General features: G+C 38.2%; 1 protein-coding gene across 3 annotated transcripts; it reads right to left on the bottom strand.

Moving 5' to 3' along the window:
• Positions 1–3,320: 3,320 nt before the first annotated feature.
• MACIR (macrophage immunometabolism regulator) lies at positions 3,321–13,884 on the bottom strand. 3 transcript variants are annotated; one of them, XM_082834879.1, is made up of 3 exons: positions 13,831–13,884; positions 10,106–10,606; positions 3,321–3,385 (listed from the first exon to the last, which is right to left on the bottom strand). In XM_082834879.1, exons 2-3 carry the CDS (start codon positions 10,581–10,583, stop codon positions 3,363–3,365), a joined length of 501 nt encoding a protein of 166 aa, XP_082691005.1. In that variant the 5' UTR covers positions 10,584–10,606; positions 13,831–13,884; the 3' UTR covers positions 3,321–3,362. The 3 variants fall into 3 exon arrangements, with proteins under 3 accessions (XP_082691005.1, XP_082691003.1, XP_082691004.1); XM_082834877.1 differs by lacking the exon at positions 3,321–3,385 and having other exon boundaries at positions 9,421–10,606; XM_082834878.1 differs by lacking the exon at positions 3,321–3,385 and having other exon boundaries at positions 9,421–10,606; positions 13,836–13,875.
• Between the last annotated feature and the right edge of the window lie 381 nt (positions 13,885–14,265).

The following is a 14,265-nucleotide window of genomic DNA, read 5'->3' on the forward strand; positions in this document are numbered from 1 at the left end:
AGTCTACAAACAATAAATGCTGGAGAGGGTGTGGAGAAAAGGGAACCCTCTTGCACTGTTGGTGGGAATGTAAATTGTTACAGCCACTATGGAGAACAGTATGGAGGTTCCTTAAAAAACTAAAAATAGAACTACCATATGATGCAGCAATCCCACTACTGGGCATATACCCTAAGAAAACCATAATTCAAAAGGACACATGTACCCCAATGTTCATTGCAGCACTATTTACAATGGCCAGGACATGGAAGCAACCTAAATGTCCATCGACAGATGCATGGATAAAGAAGATGTAGCACATATAAACAATGGAATATTACTTGGCCATAAAAAGGAACGACATTGGGTTATTGGTAGAGATGAGGATGGACCTAGAGTCTGTCATACAGAGTGAAGTAAGCCAGAAAGAGAAAAACAAATATCATATATTAACGCATATATGTGGAATCTAGAAAAATGGTGCAGATGAACCTATTTGTAAAGCAGGAACAGAGGCGTAGACATAAAGAATGGACATGAGGACACGGTGGGGAGGGGAGGGTGGGATGAACTTGGGAGACTAGGTTTGAGATAAATACACTACCATGTGTAAAACAGATAGCTAGTGGGAACCTGCTGTATAGCACAGGGAACTCAGCTCAGTGCTCTGTGACGACCTAGATGGGTGGGATAGGGAGGGTGGGAGGGAGACGCAAGAGGGAGGGGATATGGGGATATATGTATACATATAGCTGATTCACTTCATTGTACAGCAGAAACTAACACAACATCGTAAAGCAATTTTACTCCAATAAAAATAATAATAAAAATAGTATTTTCGGACCTCAGTTGACCTCGGGTAACTGAAAATGTGGGAAGGGAAACCGTGGCTGAGGGGGTGACGACTGTAGTTGTTTCTGGGGTACGTTACACTGTATAGTTTGATGAGAGCAGGACGGTGGTAAAGATGGAGAGAATAGTGTAGGTTACCTGGAGGAAGCGCTATGGACCACACCTAACTCCGTGCCTTGAGCTGGAGCAGCCTGGGCGTAGAGAGGGTGGGGGTCAACTCTGGCTCTTAGAAGTTGCAGCAGCAACAGGGGAAAGAGGGCAAGGAGTTGGAGAGGGAGACGAATGGGAGGAAGAAGTCACCTTCTAGACACTTTCTGTCATTGTTGCCAAAGTTCCTGACAACAAAATGTATCAGAACACAGTCTCTGACTCTACTCTTTTTTTTTTTTTTTTCAGGATAGGATAGGACACTAATCATATGAATAATTTAGCTGTCAGCAGAAGAGAAATCGACCACTGGGGAGACATATTCTGTAAGGGTGTCACACGCCAAAGAATGAGATTAGGAATTCTGCCAATCTTCTTTAAAAAAAGCTCTTCAAATTATCAGAGATGGCTGCCTGAAAGAACTGTGGGATGAGAAGTCGAAAGTTCTGCAGGGCAAAGCAGTATCATGCTCTTAAAAGACATGACTGAACAGCCATCACCAAGAACACAATCTCACTCGAGGCACTAATAATGGATTCTGAAAGTAGGATGTTCAGAGAATATTTCACCACATGGTTCAGAAGTCCCTAACCAAAAATATAACATGTGCACAAGAAAAGGTTCACAAACTTCAGAAACCTATCAAGACAGGTGGGTTCTCTTCTACTATCTTTTCTTTCCCAAATTGTATCAAGACCTCAAATTAGGAACTAGAAAGCAAATCCAAGAAATTGAGGAACTTACTGCACTGGATAGAAAATTACTAGCAAAAAAATGTAGAATAAGAATCAAAATAAAACTGTCCACAAATATTTTTAAATGGTTCTTATTTTTTAATCTTCCTAAATCTCAAGGCCATGTTCAAACATTTAATAAGATAAAATTCTAAGAAAATAAAATTCTAAGAAATTCTAAGAAAATATCCTCAACAAGAAGAATTTTCAGGATATAATGGATGTGGCTATTCAGAGATTTTCAAACTCATGGTCATGAGTTAAAAAAAAAAGTTTAAAAAAAACTGAGTTGATATTTCCAATATAATGTATACTTATTCATCTATTTCATGCATTTACTATTATACTGGCAAACTACATACATGAGGTATACAACAAATAAAAAGGTTTTAAGGATAAAATTTAAAATATTTTAAAAGCAGTCTAATATTTTCTTCCCTCACCCAGGTGGATCATGTTTGCACTGCTTGGGATGTTCACAGTTCAGAAAACACAAATTTACTTTATTAATTGCATGTGAGGGGCAACATATATTCACCCATAACTTACACTCACACACACGTTTGAGATTTTGCAATATTTTATCCAAAAACCTTGAATTTAAATGTAGTGCTTTTATATCACCATATAGAACCTTTTTAAAGCAGTTGTGGGGTGAATGAAGATACAGCAAATCAGGGTTTCAAAGACATTTTATTACTGCCGATGGCTGCACTTTACTCAGCAACTACTATGTGACAGGCATTTTATATTACATGTATTATATCTAATTCTCACTATATTCTCAACTATAAAGTAAAAATTATTCTTCCAATTTTATTTTAAAAAATGAAATTAAGGTTCATGATCAACCACATCCTGCAAATAAGTGGTAGAGCCAGGGTGGGTATCTTTAAAACCACAAAATCAAGATGATCACAATTACAGGACATTATGTGAAGGGCCAAGCATTTTAACTGTTTAGTATTTTCTTTGTTTACAGCTGGCTCCTTAAAGCAAAGAGAGGGGAACTGAGAAATAAGCTGTTAACTATTAAAAATTCTTTAGGTTAAAAAAAATAACCGCTCCCAGACATTTCCACCTGCTTCTCTTCCCCTCTCCTTCAGCAAACAGTACTTTTAAGTCCTAGAAAGACACGTGCAGGAGAGATTTCTGGGAGTGGTTACAGCAGGTACGTTTCTACTGATGCAGTTGCCCAAAACCTTAGAGCTGTGAGTATTGTTTCCCAAAACAACATCCTTTAATCTTAAAAGACAATTTTTTTACATTTGTTTTTATTTATTTATTTTTGGCCGCGCAGCTTGTGGGATCTTAGTTCCTGGATCAGGGATTGAGCCTGCACCCTCAACAATGAAAGTGCAGAGTCCTAACCACTGGGCTGACAGGGAATTCCCTTAAAAGAGAATTTATTAAGGATAAGTTGTGGAGCTTGCAAGCAGGGCATTCATTCTGTTTTGCACTGAAGAATAAGAGCAGGAGAGAGAAAGCCAGCTAGATTCCCTACCCACTCTTCTTACCAGGCTGATTGTGCAGTAGGAGCATCTTGGACTTCCACTCAGGACACAGAGTTTCCAGCTATGTTCCCAAACAGGGCCTGAAACTGGCTACTTGGTACCAAAATGCTTATTCCTCGTCCAGGCACAGATGCAGCTAATATCTATGAAGCCTCCGGGCTGCCAAAGTCAAAAAAAGATGAGAGGGTCCATGAGCCTGGAGAAGCTACTTTACAGTAAAAAAATTGGTTGAATTAGGAGAAATGCTAACTGTAAAATGTTGTTTGCCAGTTTAAGAACCATGATTGGAAATTTCACTGCTAAGTTCTTCACCAGAAAACATGGGTTAAACTACAGTTGTGATTCAGCATGATTTCCTTTGCTGGAGATTTTTAAAAAGATACATGACTGCTGTCCATTCAGGCATTCTCTTCTGCCTGGGAAGTCCTCACCTCTCTTACCCACCTGGCAGATTTCTCTTCACTCTCCACACCCAAGCATGGCTTCCCTAGTGAAGCTTTCCCCACACGTAAGCTAGAATTAGGAACTTTCTCATCTGTGTGCTCAAAAAAATCTTAAATCTGTATTTAATTAGAACCACTCATTTTAAAATGCAACTATTTGTTCTTGACTATGGCTTCTGTGTTTACTCACCTTGTATTCCCATCACTTATTACTGTGCCTGGCACATAATACATCACAACGAATATTTGGTGGATGAAGAAATAAAGGTTGAATCATGAATCTGAAGGAGCACTAATTCCTACAGATAAGTTATAATAGATTCGTCTCAATGGTTCTATTTCAAACAAGGATTTGTTTGCTTTTATACACCTTATATAAAATCCATCATAGTTCTTTGAACATTCTCTTTGTAGCCTTATACGATCACTATATCTGGTTGTCAATATACAAAGGAACCCTCTCTCATTACTAGTCACACCACAAGTCTAGCCTAACACAAATGAGATAGCTCTTACAACTTTTCTATTCACAAATTAGGAACCATTATCATCTGCAGCATTTCCTATAATTTCTAAACAGAGTAACCCGGCCCAGTGGGGAAAGTCATGTTTTCAATTGTTTATTCTCTGGCATCTCTAGTCAAAAGGTTCCTCAAAAAAAAAAAAAAAAAAGGAAAATTTTAAAGAAAATCTGAAGGAAAAATACACAATCCCACCTATTTACTTTGAAGGCTTGATCTAGCAAGCATTTAAGAAATGAATTTCTGGTGAAAAAAAAAGTAGTTAGGCAATGTTATACCAAATGTAATGTGTGCTCTTGCCTTAAAAAAAGAGTCAGTCTGTCACGTTTAGAGAATATCTTTCTGAACTATGAGTGGATTACCTTACGTGGCCTGCCAGAAAACAGTATTCACTCCTATAAATACCTAATCCCTTAAACATTTCCCCCATAACTGCATCAATTTCTCATTAGATGAGCATGTCACTAAACATATATGTGAAACATAAGAATAACAAAACTCAAACTTTATAAACATTAGAAAGTAAAATACAGAAATCTACCAACAAATGCAGGGTTCCAGGTGGTCATTTCAAAAACAATCTGTATTAGGAAACTTCTTGAGCAAAAACACTTACCATATAGTAGTTTCATTTCTTACACAAACTACATCAAGAATACACATTTTTAAATGTACTTCAGACCCTAAATAATTAAAGCAAACCTCTCAGTCACCGCCCCCCCCAACCCCAGGATAAAGGGCAATGCAAGAGAGAACAAATCACTAAAATATCCATTTATTCTCTCATAGGTCTCACCTCCCCTGTCCCCAACTCCAATATTTCAGTTCTTTAACTACCCCACCACCTTAACTCTTCTCTTCTAGAAAGTGGGTCAGTCCATCTTAGCAGGCCACCTAGAAGAAAGGTGGAGGTAACCACTGAACGTTACTGGCACGCCCTGACCCTTCTCAGATTCAATTATTTTAAGATTTTGCCTTCCCCATATTTTTCATCTCCCCAAACTTCCCCATCAAGTCACTTTTTTTCACTTTCTACACAGACAGCAATGTTAAGTGAGCACATTCAGTATATAGGCCAAGCTACTGACAGAAAAATGAATAAGTTCCTTCTCAGATTTCAGTCCCGTAGGATTTAAGCTCCTCTCTTAAATTAATATTTATTCTACAAAACACTCACTTGGCATACATCTTATGCTACCTTGCCCTACCTCTCCCAATAACAGGCATGTCCTTGAAGGTGAACTCCATCTTAATCTCTTTTGTCCCCAGAATGCCTGCATATTCTCAGTAGGCACCTTCTGAATTCTCCTCTGTTCTCTGGTTAGAAGACTGGGCCCAGAATGGCCTCCTCAAAAAACGTTCAGACCATTTTTAAATTCACACTATAACCCACTGCAGAGGGTGTGGTGGGCAAACAGGTTTTATCTTCACTGTAATGTTGATCAATTCACTAGCAGCTGCCTAAAGTGCTGGGTTAAGAAAGATAATAAGGTCACATATGGACTCAGAGAGAGAATGTACACTGATACTAATAATGGATTAGTGATGTCTGCCACATGCACAGGTAGGGAGCATGGTGGTATGCATGCTCAGTATTTGCCACCTCCACTCTAAACCCTGAGCCAAAATCTGAATTTCATTAAGTTCAAGAACTTCTTACTGCTTAAGTTCCTTTCCCTAACTGAAGCATTAGACCAGGCACAGAGGGCTCAAGGTCTTCCAAATATATATTTCCACATATAAGCCTTTTACGTAAAAGTTTGGTGAAGAATACTCTTCCCGGTGAATTAGACTTAAAGGTCAACATCATGGACCCAGTGTTCCCCTCCCTCTTTGCACCGGCACACAGTAAGAACCCTTTCTCGAGAGCATTCGGTAGCAACTTTTAAAGTGCCGTTAAACTTTTCCACAAAAGCAAAAGCATCGAAGCTCTTTATTCCAGAAGCAACCCCAGCCAGGATCACTTAAGGATTCCACTGTCTGTGCAGCAACTCTTTCATTCCAGTAGATGTTGCGTTCTTCTGTTTAAAGAGTTCCCTTTTCTCATCCTGTGTTCTCCGATAAATCTGTACATCAAAGACAACCCCAAGATCGGGGTGACAACATGTAGGAGATCTGGTTTCAGATCTTTCCTCTGAAATAATTTAACAAAACCTACACAAAGTCATTTTACCGTGGCAAGAATACAAATTCAACATTTTCCCCGCAACTAAAGAAGTGACCTGTGAGCCCAGCAAACTCAAAATAACGTATCAAACCCATTCTTATTTTGATTTCTTTCTAGTAGTGTTCTCATCAGCCAGAAAAATCCTGAATTTTTTTCTAATGTAATGTATCACAAGAACCATTTCATAATTCTAAAGCACACTGCAAAGTAGAATGTGCATCCTTAAGGGCTGACAACCTCCACTTCTAGCTTTATAATCATATTTATTATATTTCCAAGGCAATCTTCCTCATCAATTTCCGCTACCCTAATCCAATTCCATTGTGTAAAAAGGCAATTCTACTTAATACTTGCTGTCCTCTCTGCATTACAGTGACGTACATCCTTGCTCTCTCTCCACTCCAACTCTTCTAGAGCATTTACGCCATTTATGCTTGACAGACTTGTCTTCTCCCTTCCATGACTGAGAACAAACCACTTAGGCCACAGTCATTTCAAAGTTTCCCTTAAAAAAATTTTAACGGCTATAATGGAATAAAAGCCCTTCCAAGACAAAAGTATGTAAGAATGAGAAAATTAGTAAACATAGGTTGCTTTTCCCAAGATCTCAAGTAATATTTTCTTCAGTGAAAGGCCGATTTGCCTTTAAAAGTTCACTTAGAATCTTCTCAAAGCTCCCACACCTCAAATATTGAAATCATTTAAATAAACATCTCAGGGAAGGAAAAGACACAGCGAGCCACACTTGGGCATTAAAGGGCACAAGGGGCAATGGAGAGGACTCAATGGGTCTCAACAGTAGCCTAGCTGAGCCAGAGGCAGGAAGACATGGGGATCTGAACAGGTTTACATTTTAATCCATCCCCATAGAGTCTTTTCTTCCCTGACTGCCGATGCTGGGAGCCCTGGAACCAGAAGTACGAATGCAGCAAAAGTCGAGGAGCAAAAGAAGCTCACCTGAGACTGAGGCAAGGACTGAACTCTACTGCTACTTTAATGCAGCAGCTGAGCCTAAGAATTAAAGAATTAAGAATTAAGAATTAAAGAATTAAAGTTATATGATACTGCAATGTATTTTAAGATAATATCAGCAGGTATATGACGGCCAAATGTATGCCCTGTTTAGCACAGAATATCAAATTGAATGAAAATGGAGGGGAAAAGAATTTAAAAATAGAAACCATATTAAAAGGCTACAGAAAATGTGATTTTTTCCCCCCCAGCTTAGAGATCCTCCCTAACCTTTTTTCTTGATAGGATACCACTACCTACTACTGGAGCATAAGCACCAAGTGTAAGGAAAGCAAGACTGAGCTAGTGAAGGGGCTCTGCCATCACATTCTGAAAACCACTGACCCTGAGTTTCGAAACTTTCTTTCTAGGAAACCAAACTTTAAATTATATATATTTACTAATCACATAATAGAAAATATATCTCAAACTTTTAACCCCCCCCCCACTTTTGCTGCAGAGTTTCACACCTGTCTTTAAAAACAAAATGGAATAGCTACATATTTTTATTTAGCTTAAGAAATTATGTAGGCACATGGGCAGAGACAGATCTCACAGTCACACAGCTGTGTGACTCAACACATACCATTGCCATGAATACATCCTTCACCTTGAAATGTGAACGAGCACCAAATGCAAAATTATTATTTTATTTTCTTTAACAAAAATGGAATCTAAAAATAACTGCTTCGGTGAATCCTTGAACAGTAACTGGCCTGTTGATGATGGACCTCGTTAAAGCACAACACAACAATGTGTGTTTATATCACCCTTTTATTTCATAGTTAGAAATAATACAGTTCCACAGGGTAAGTCATCAATAAATAATGGTGTTTAATCATTAAACGTAAAAATCCCAACTCTTTGGCATCTGACAGGATTCTATTTCTTGTCAAACTAATGACTGTATAGATATAGTTAATCTTAGTGATCATTCGTCAATACAATATGTTACAAAGGTGCAATTTACTTTAAAATGTAAAATAGCTGAAAATTTCCAGCCCACCAAGAAATCTGATCAACTCAGTAAGATATGGGCCAACTTCCCTGAGGCTCTTTCACATGATTTGCCTCAGTGGAAGTATAATCAACGTTGATTAAGAGTTCCTAGGGTTTTCTAATACTTATTCTGCTCTAAATAGTTTGTCATTCATTCTGGCCAAAGAAAAGTCACACCTGCACCAGGAATGACCCACTCATTTAATTAAAAGGTGTTCTTATTTTATAAGCAAGATTGCTAACACCTTAGAAACTCACAGCCCCCAAAATAAAATTTGAAATAAGGAGGTCTACGCTGCCAGAAATGCCAATTCAGTAATAAATTGCACCTTCAAGAGTCAAAAAAGAAAAAAAAGAAATAGAAACTTTTACAAAAGGTACATTACATACATTTTTTTTTTTTTTCAAAATATGTTCAAGAATAGTTGAGCTGTATTTGTTACTAAAGCCAGGGCATTATTTCTTTAGCAACAAATTAAACCAGTGCAATTGACATAAATTGTTAAGTAATCCAGGATTAACCCATTAAAACTGTAGAAGCACTTTAGGCTCCTGCACTAATCCTAGAAAGTGGAATTTCAATGAGTGCCTGTGCTGCACAGAACTAAAACTGAAATGACCCGATGCCATGCTGAATGGTATCACTTCATACTTAGTTTAAGCATTTGAGAGTAGAAATCATGAGTTCCTCTATTAGAGTTCCATTCACTTACAGAACATTCAGATGCAATCAGTATTATGCCTATAATCCACAATTTAAAGAATCCTTTCCATTTTAAAGTTCCAGATGAATTTTAAATTAGAAAATAAGCACTAAGGAAACTTTTTCAACTTATGAAAACTTCATATTGGAAACTTTCCTGTAAAGTTTCCCCCCACCCATTGTAAAATAAATACTTTGTATCCCAAATTTAATTTTATTAAGACACACTTTAATAACGCTATAAAGAAATATTTTACAGCCATAGAGATCAATAACTTTCCATGCGGAAATAAAAAATTCACTGCTCAATCATATTATTGAAGCAAGTGAAGAAAGATTATTCTCTTGTCAATTTGAAATGTTAATTTTTTTCAGTGCAAAACCAGTTATAAAATATTTAAACTCAATATTTAAAAATAAAACGTGGTCCAATTTAGCAATCTTCAAGTTCTAAATTTCATAAAACAAATCATTACATATATTTTATAGTAAAGTACAGAGATTAAAGAAGTACTTGAGTACTTAAGATATAAATTTCTAATGAATCATACCAAGTCAGCAACAACCAAGCAGATAACATTTCCAATTTGAGTATCAGAATTTTAAAGACGATATTACTGTACCAAAGCCTTTTTTTCCCAGCTAAAAAGCGATACAAACTAATGGTCAACATTTTGTTTTCCTTGCAGTTGCGTGCTTCAGAATGATTTCACCTCAAGTACCTGTGATTTCATTCCTGTATTCAAAATTTGATCCAATTTTTATGTTCCAGGAACACTTAGCTGATTTAACCATCTATAATGTAAAGAGTCCTGTACAGAGTACAACAGTGGAATTTCCTAGCCAAGTGTAGGCTGACCTAAACTGGTTTACATCCTCTGCAAGTCACTCATGTATTATTCCTAGCAAACACACGGTCCCCTCTGAGGGTCAGGTGTTGAAGCTGGTACTGTAGCACTTCTGTGTCAGCTGGCTCCTTGATGTTCATTTTATCTAGATTGAGGTAGTCCAGAGATTTGGAGTGAGCCCTCTTACCTTTAAGAAGACAGAGAGGCAGAGGCCCATGGAGGGCCTTATAAGGTTCATAAGGTAAAGATTTAGTGCACTTGTCTCCTGAGCTGGGCATCCGCCTTCGCCTCCTGCCATTGACAGCTGGAATCTCGTACGGCTGGTAGTACCTACTTCTGGTTTTATACAAACGAGAGGAACGGGCAAGTCCTGCATCCAGCTGTTTGGAGCGCAAGGAAGGCACAGCTTCTCCCTTACTCTCTTCACCTCCTGTGCACTTCTGGGCTAACTTCAGGAGTTCCTCACCAGTCGTGAAGCCAACCAAATAGTTAGAGTCCATGTGGAGGATCTGGTAGCCTGACACAGTCCGGCGCATCGGCGAGCACGGAGTGCTGGAACAGCGGGGCTTCTCCACCTCTGCCTTTCCCGGGGAGCTCACCTCGGCCACGGGCAAGGGCAGGGTGGTCAGGGTACTTCTGGACTCTCCATTAACATCTACTTCCATTTTAGGCACCAGTCTGCACACTCCTAAAAGCAGACAGACTCAGATTAGAAGAGTGTAACGATCAGAGCCTCGGGCCAAGCTGGGTGGTTTGAGAAGGCTCAGGGAGCAAAAAGTAACACCGGCCGGAAAAACAACCAATGTACATCTGACAGATTTTTATCTATGTCTATTAAATGTTCCACAGCAAGCATGAAATGACTACTACTTCTCTGCCTTCAAGAACTCAAAGGCAGGTTAAATTAAAGTCTGAAGAACTACTGAAAGGTTCATATGCAGAAGCGTTAACAGAAAACAACAGCAATACTTCTCTAAATGCAGCGCTCCTTTCAATCACACAAAGTTTATTCCTTGATGCGATTATTAAGCAAATCCAATACAGAGCTCAACATAATGAAGCAAATAAAAAGAATCATACACAATTTCACAAGAATCCACAAAACATTTCCAACATAAAAATTAACTCTTCAGCACAGCAAAGGAAACCATAAACAAGACCAAAAGACAACACTCAGAATGGGAGAAAATATTTGCAAATGAAGCAACTGACAAAGGATTAATCTCCAAAATTTATAAGCAGCTCATGCAGCTCAATAATAAAAAAACAAACAACCCAATCCAAAAATGGGCAGAAGACCTAAATAGACATTTTTTCAAAGAAGATATAGAGACTGCCAACAAAGACATGAAAGAATGCTCAACTCCATTAATCATTAGAGAAATGCACATCAAAACTACAATGAGATATGTCACACCGGTCAGAATAGCCATCATCAAAAAATCTAGAAACAATAAATGCTGGAGAGGGTGTGGAGAAAAGGCAACCCTCTTGCACTGTTGCTGGGAATGTAAATTGATACAGCCACTGTGGAGAACAGTATGGAGGTTCCTTAGAAAAGTACAAATAGAACTACCATATGACCCAGCAATCCCACTACTGGGCACATACCCTGAGAAAACCATAATTCAAAAAGAGTCATGTACCAAAATGTTCATTGCAGCTCTATTTACAATAGCCAGGAGATGGAAACAACCTAAGTGTCCATCGTCGGATGAATGGATAAAGAAGATGTGGCACATATATACAATGGAATATTACTCAGCCATAAAAAGAAACGAAATTGAGCTATTTGTAATGAGGTGGATAGACCTAGAGTCTGTCATACAGAGTGAAGTAAGTCAGAAAGAGAAAGACAAATACCATATGCTAACACATATATATGGAATTTAAGGAAAAACAAATGTCATGAAGAACCTAGGGGTAAGACAGGAATAAAGACACAGACCTACTAGAGAATGGACTTGAGGATATGGGGAGCGGGAAGGGTAAGCTGTGACAAAGCGAGAGAGAGGCATGGACATATACACACTACCAAACGTAAGGTAGATAGCTAGTGGGAAGCAGCCGCATAGCACAGGGAGATTAGCTCAGTGCTTTGTGACCGCCTGGAGGGGTGGGATAGGGAGGGTGGGAGAGAGGGAGACGCAAGAGGGAAGAGATATGGGAACATATGTATATGTATAACTGATTCACTTTGTTATAAAGCAGAAACTGACACACCATTGTAAAGCAATAAAACTCCAATAAAGATGTAAAAAAAATTTTTTTTAATTAAAAAAAAAATTAACTCTTCAACTGTGTTTAAGGGGCATACAATAACAGATAAAAGCTGATCAATTTCTCCAAAGAATCCAATTTAGACCTAAAAAAATTTTAAGGTATGGAGGGGTCTTAAGGGAAGGTTCCCACAAACCTTGTAAATGTTCTTTATTCCATATCTCCAATCAATTATTTAAAGAAAACCATTTTGTAGTTTAAAAGTTAATCCTAAATCCAGTAAATCAGGCCATTTTTAATATTAAACATATATAAAAATCAAATGTTATTTGACTATTTAATCCTAAAATATACCACAGATTTAACAGTTATTTTATTCTGCAACACCTAAGACACTGCACTTTTGAATAGTCTGGTAAATGGCAGAACAATTCACAACGAATACTGATATTATTCATCACAATGATCACATTACATATTTGGAAAACCCCAGCAACCAGAAGTACCACAGACAATGGCCAGGTTCCTAGGAACTTGCAGATGGAATTTTGGAAAATAAAATCCAAGGGAAACTGAGTGACAATGTCACTTCTGATAAACTTTACCTCTACTTGATCTTCAATTAGAAGTAGGTAGCACAGCTTTAAATGTCTCAGATCACTAATTAAAACGATGTCAACTAATAACATGTCAAAAAATGTGATTTTAAGATTAAATATTTACTGAATTAGGCTATTATATTAAATAACTCTCACGAATCCCTTTGTAAAACAAATAACCTTTTCCTAATTGAATCATTTTCTAAAATTTGGGTATTCATTCAAAATCTAAGCAATCAGAAAGCTAAAAAAAAAAGTCCCAACCTTATTCCTTCATTTGCATGCTGTATTTTCTTTTCCTTCATTAGAAAATAAATAAACCAAGACTATGAAGAAGTTACCAGATGCCATCCTGTCCTCACTATGGTCCACACATCTCTAGTACAACTGAAAACTAATATCAAGAATGATTCCTGAGGGCTTCCCTGGTGGCGCAGTGGTTGAGAGTCCGCCTGCCAATGCAGGGGATGTGGGTTCGTGCCCCGGTCCGGGAGGATCCCACATGCTGCGGAGCGGCTGGGCCTGTGAGCCATGGCCGCTGAGCCTGCGTGCCCGGAGCCTGCGCGCCCGGAGCCTGTGCTCCGCAACGGGAGAGGCCACAACAGTGAGAGGCCCGCGTACCGCAAAAAAAAAAAAAAAAAAAAAAAAAAAAAAAGAATGATTCCTGAGATAAAGTAAATGTCAAAGGGATCCATATAGTTTTGCTTATTACTTACTTTTTACTCTAAATCTTAGACTATTTCCAATTTTAATTTAACCAAAATACCTTCGTCCCTCAACACTTCTAGCTTTAAATTAATTGGTTTTATTCTATTTTATTAATGTAAAAATAAATTTATATTTAATTGTAATTTATTTCTCTGTTGAGAGGATGGGAATAGGAGGTGACTACCATGCATACTTTGATATGCACGCAAAAACCTGAAGATTTCTCATCTAATAAACTTTAGAGGGCCATATGAAACCTCATCAGATTTTATGCTGAACAAACAAATGTTTACTCTAAGCCAAATGACAAATTAATCCTTCCTTTCCCACTAATTCTGCAGTCCAGAAAGAGCACAAGAGGACAGCTCCAAGGCCTCCAACATACCTAACCTGACAGGCAGCTACAGGCGGGAAGTGTTTCTCTGGTACTTCATTCTGAAAGAGAAGGAGAGGAGGGTCAGTGAAACCTAAATAATCAGGGCTGTGGAGGAGATGGGGACCACCCAAGGGGAGTTACCTAGGTGGTGACACTTAAGCCATCAGTCCACATTAAGTGACAAACCAGTCTAGGTTTCTTCCAAATCTGGCAGTCCATGACAGTCCATGGATTTCCACCAGTCACCTTACTGCATTCCCTGGTATATTATAAACTTCCTAAAATTCATGAATTCACACTTCACCCATTCTGAATTGGGTGATAATTCAAAAAGAGGCTAAGCTGGAAGTCATCTTATTTGCCCCTTAGTATAAAAATTGCTAAGCGAGCTAACAGCGTGCAAAGTCACAGTAAAGAAGAGTGGGCACAGGCTTCTCTGGTCAA

The sequence above is a fragment of the Leucopleurus acutus genome, assembly GCF_964270905.1.
Source record: "Leucopleurus acutus genome assembly, chromosome: 3".
Taxonomy (NCBI): Eukaryota; Metazoa; Chordata; class Mammalia; order Artiodactyla; family Delphinidae; genus Leucopleurus; species Leucopleurus acutus.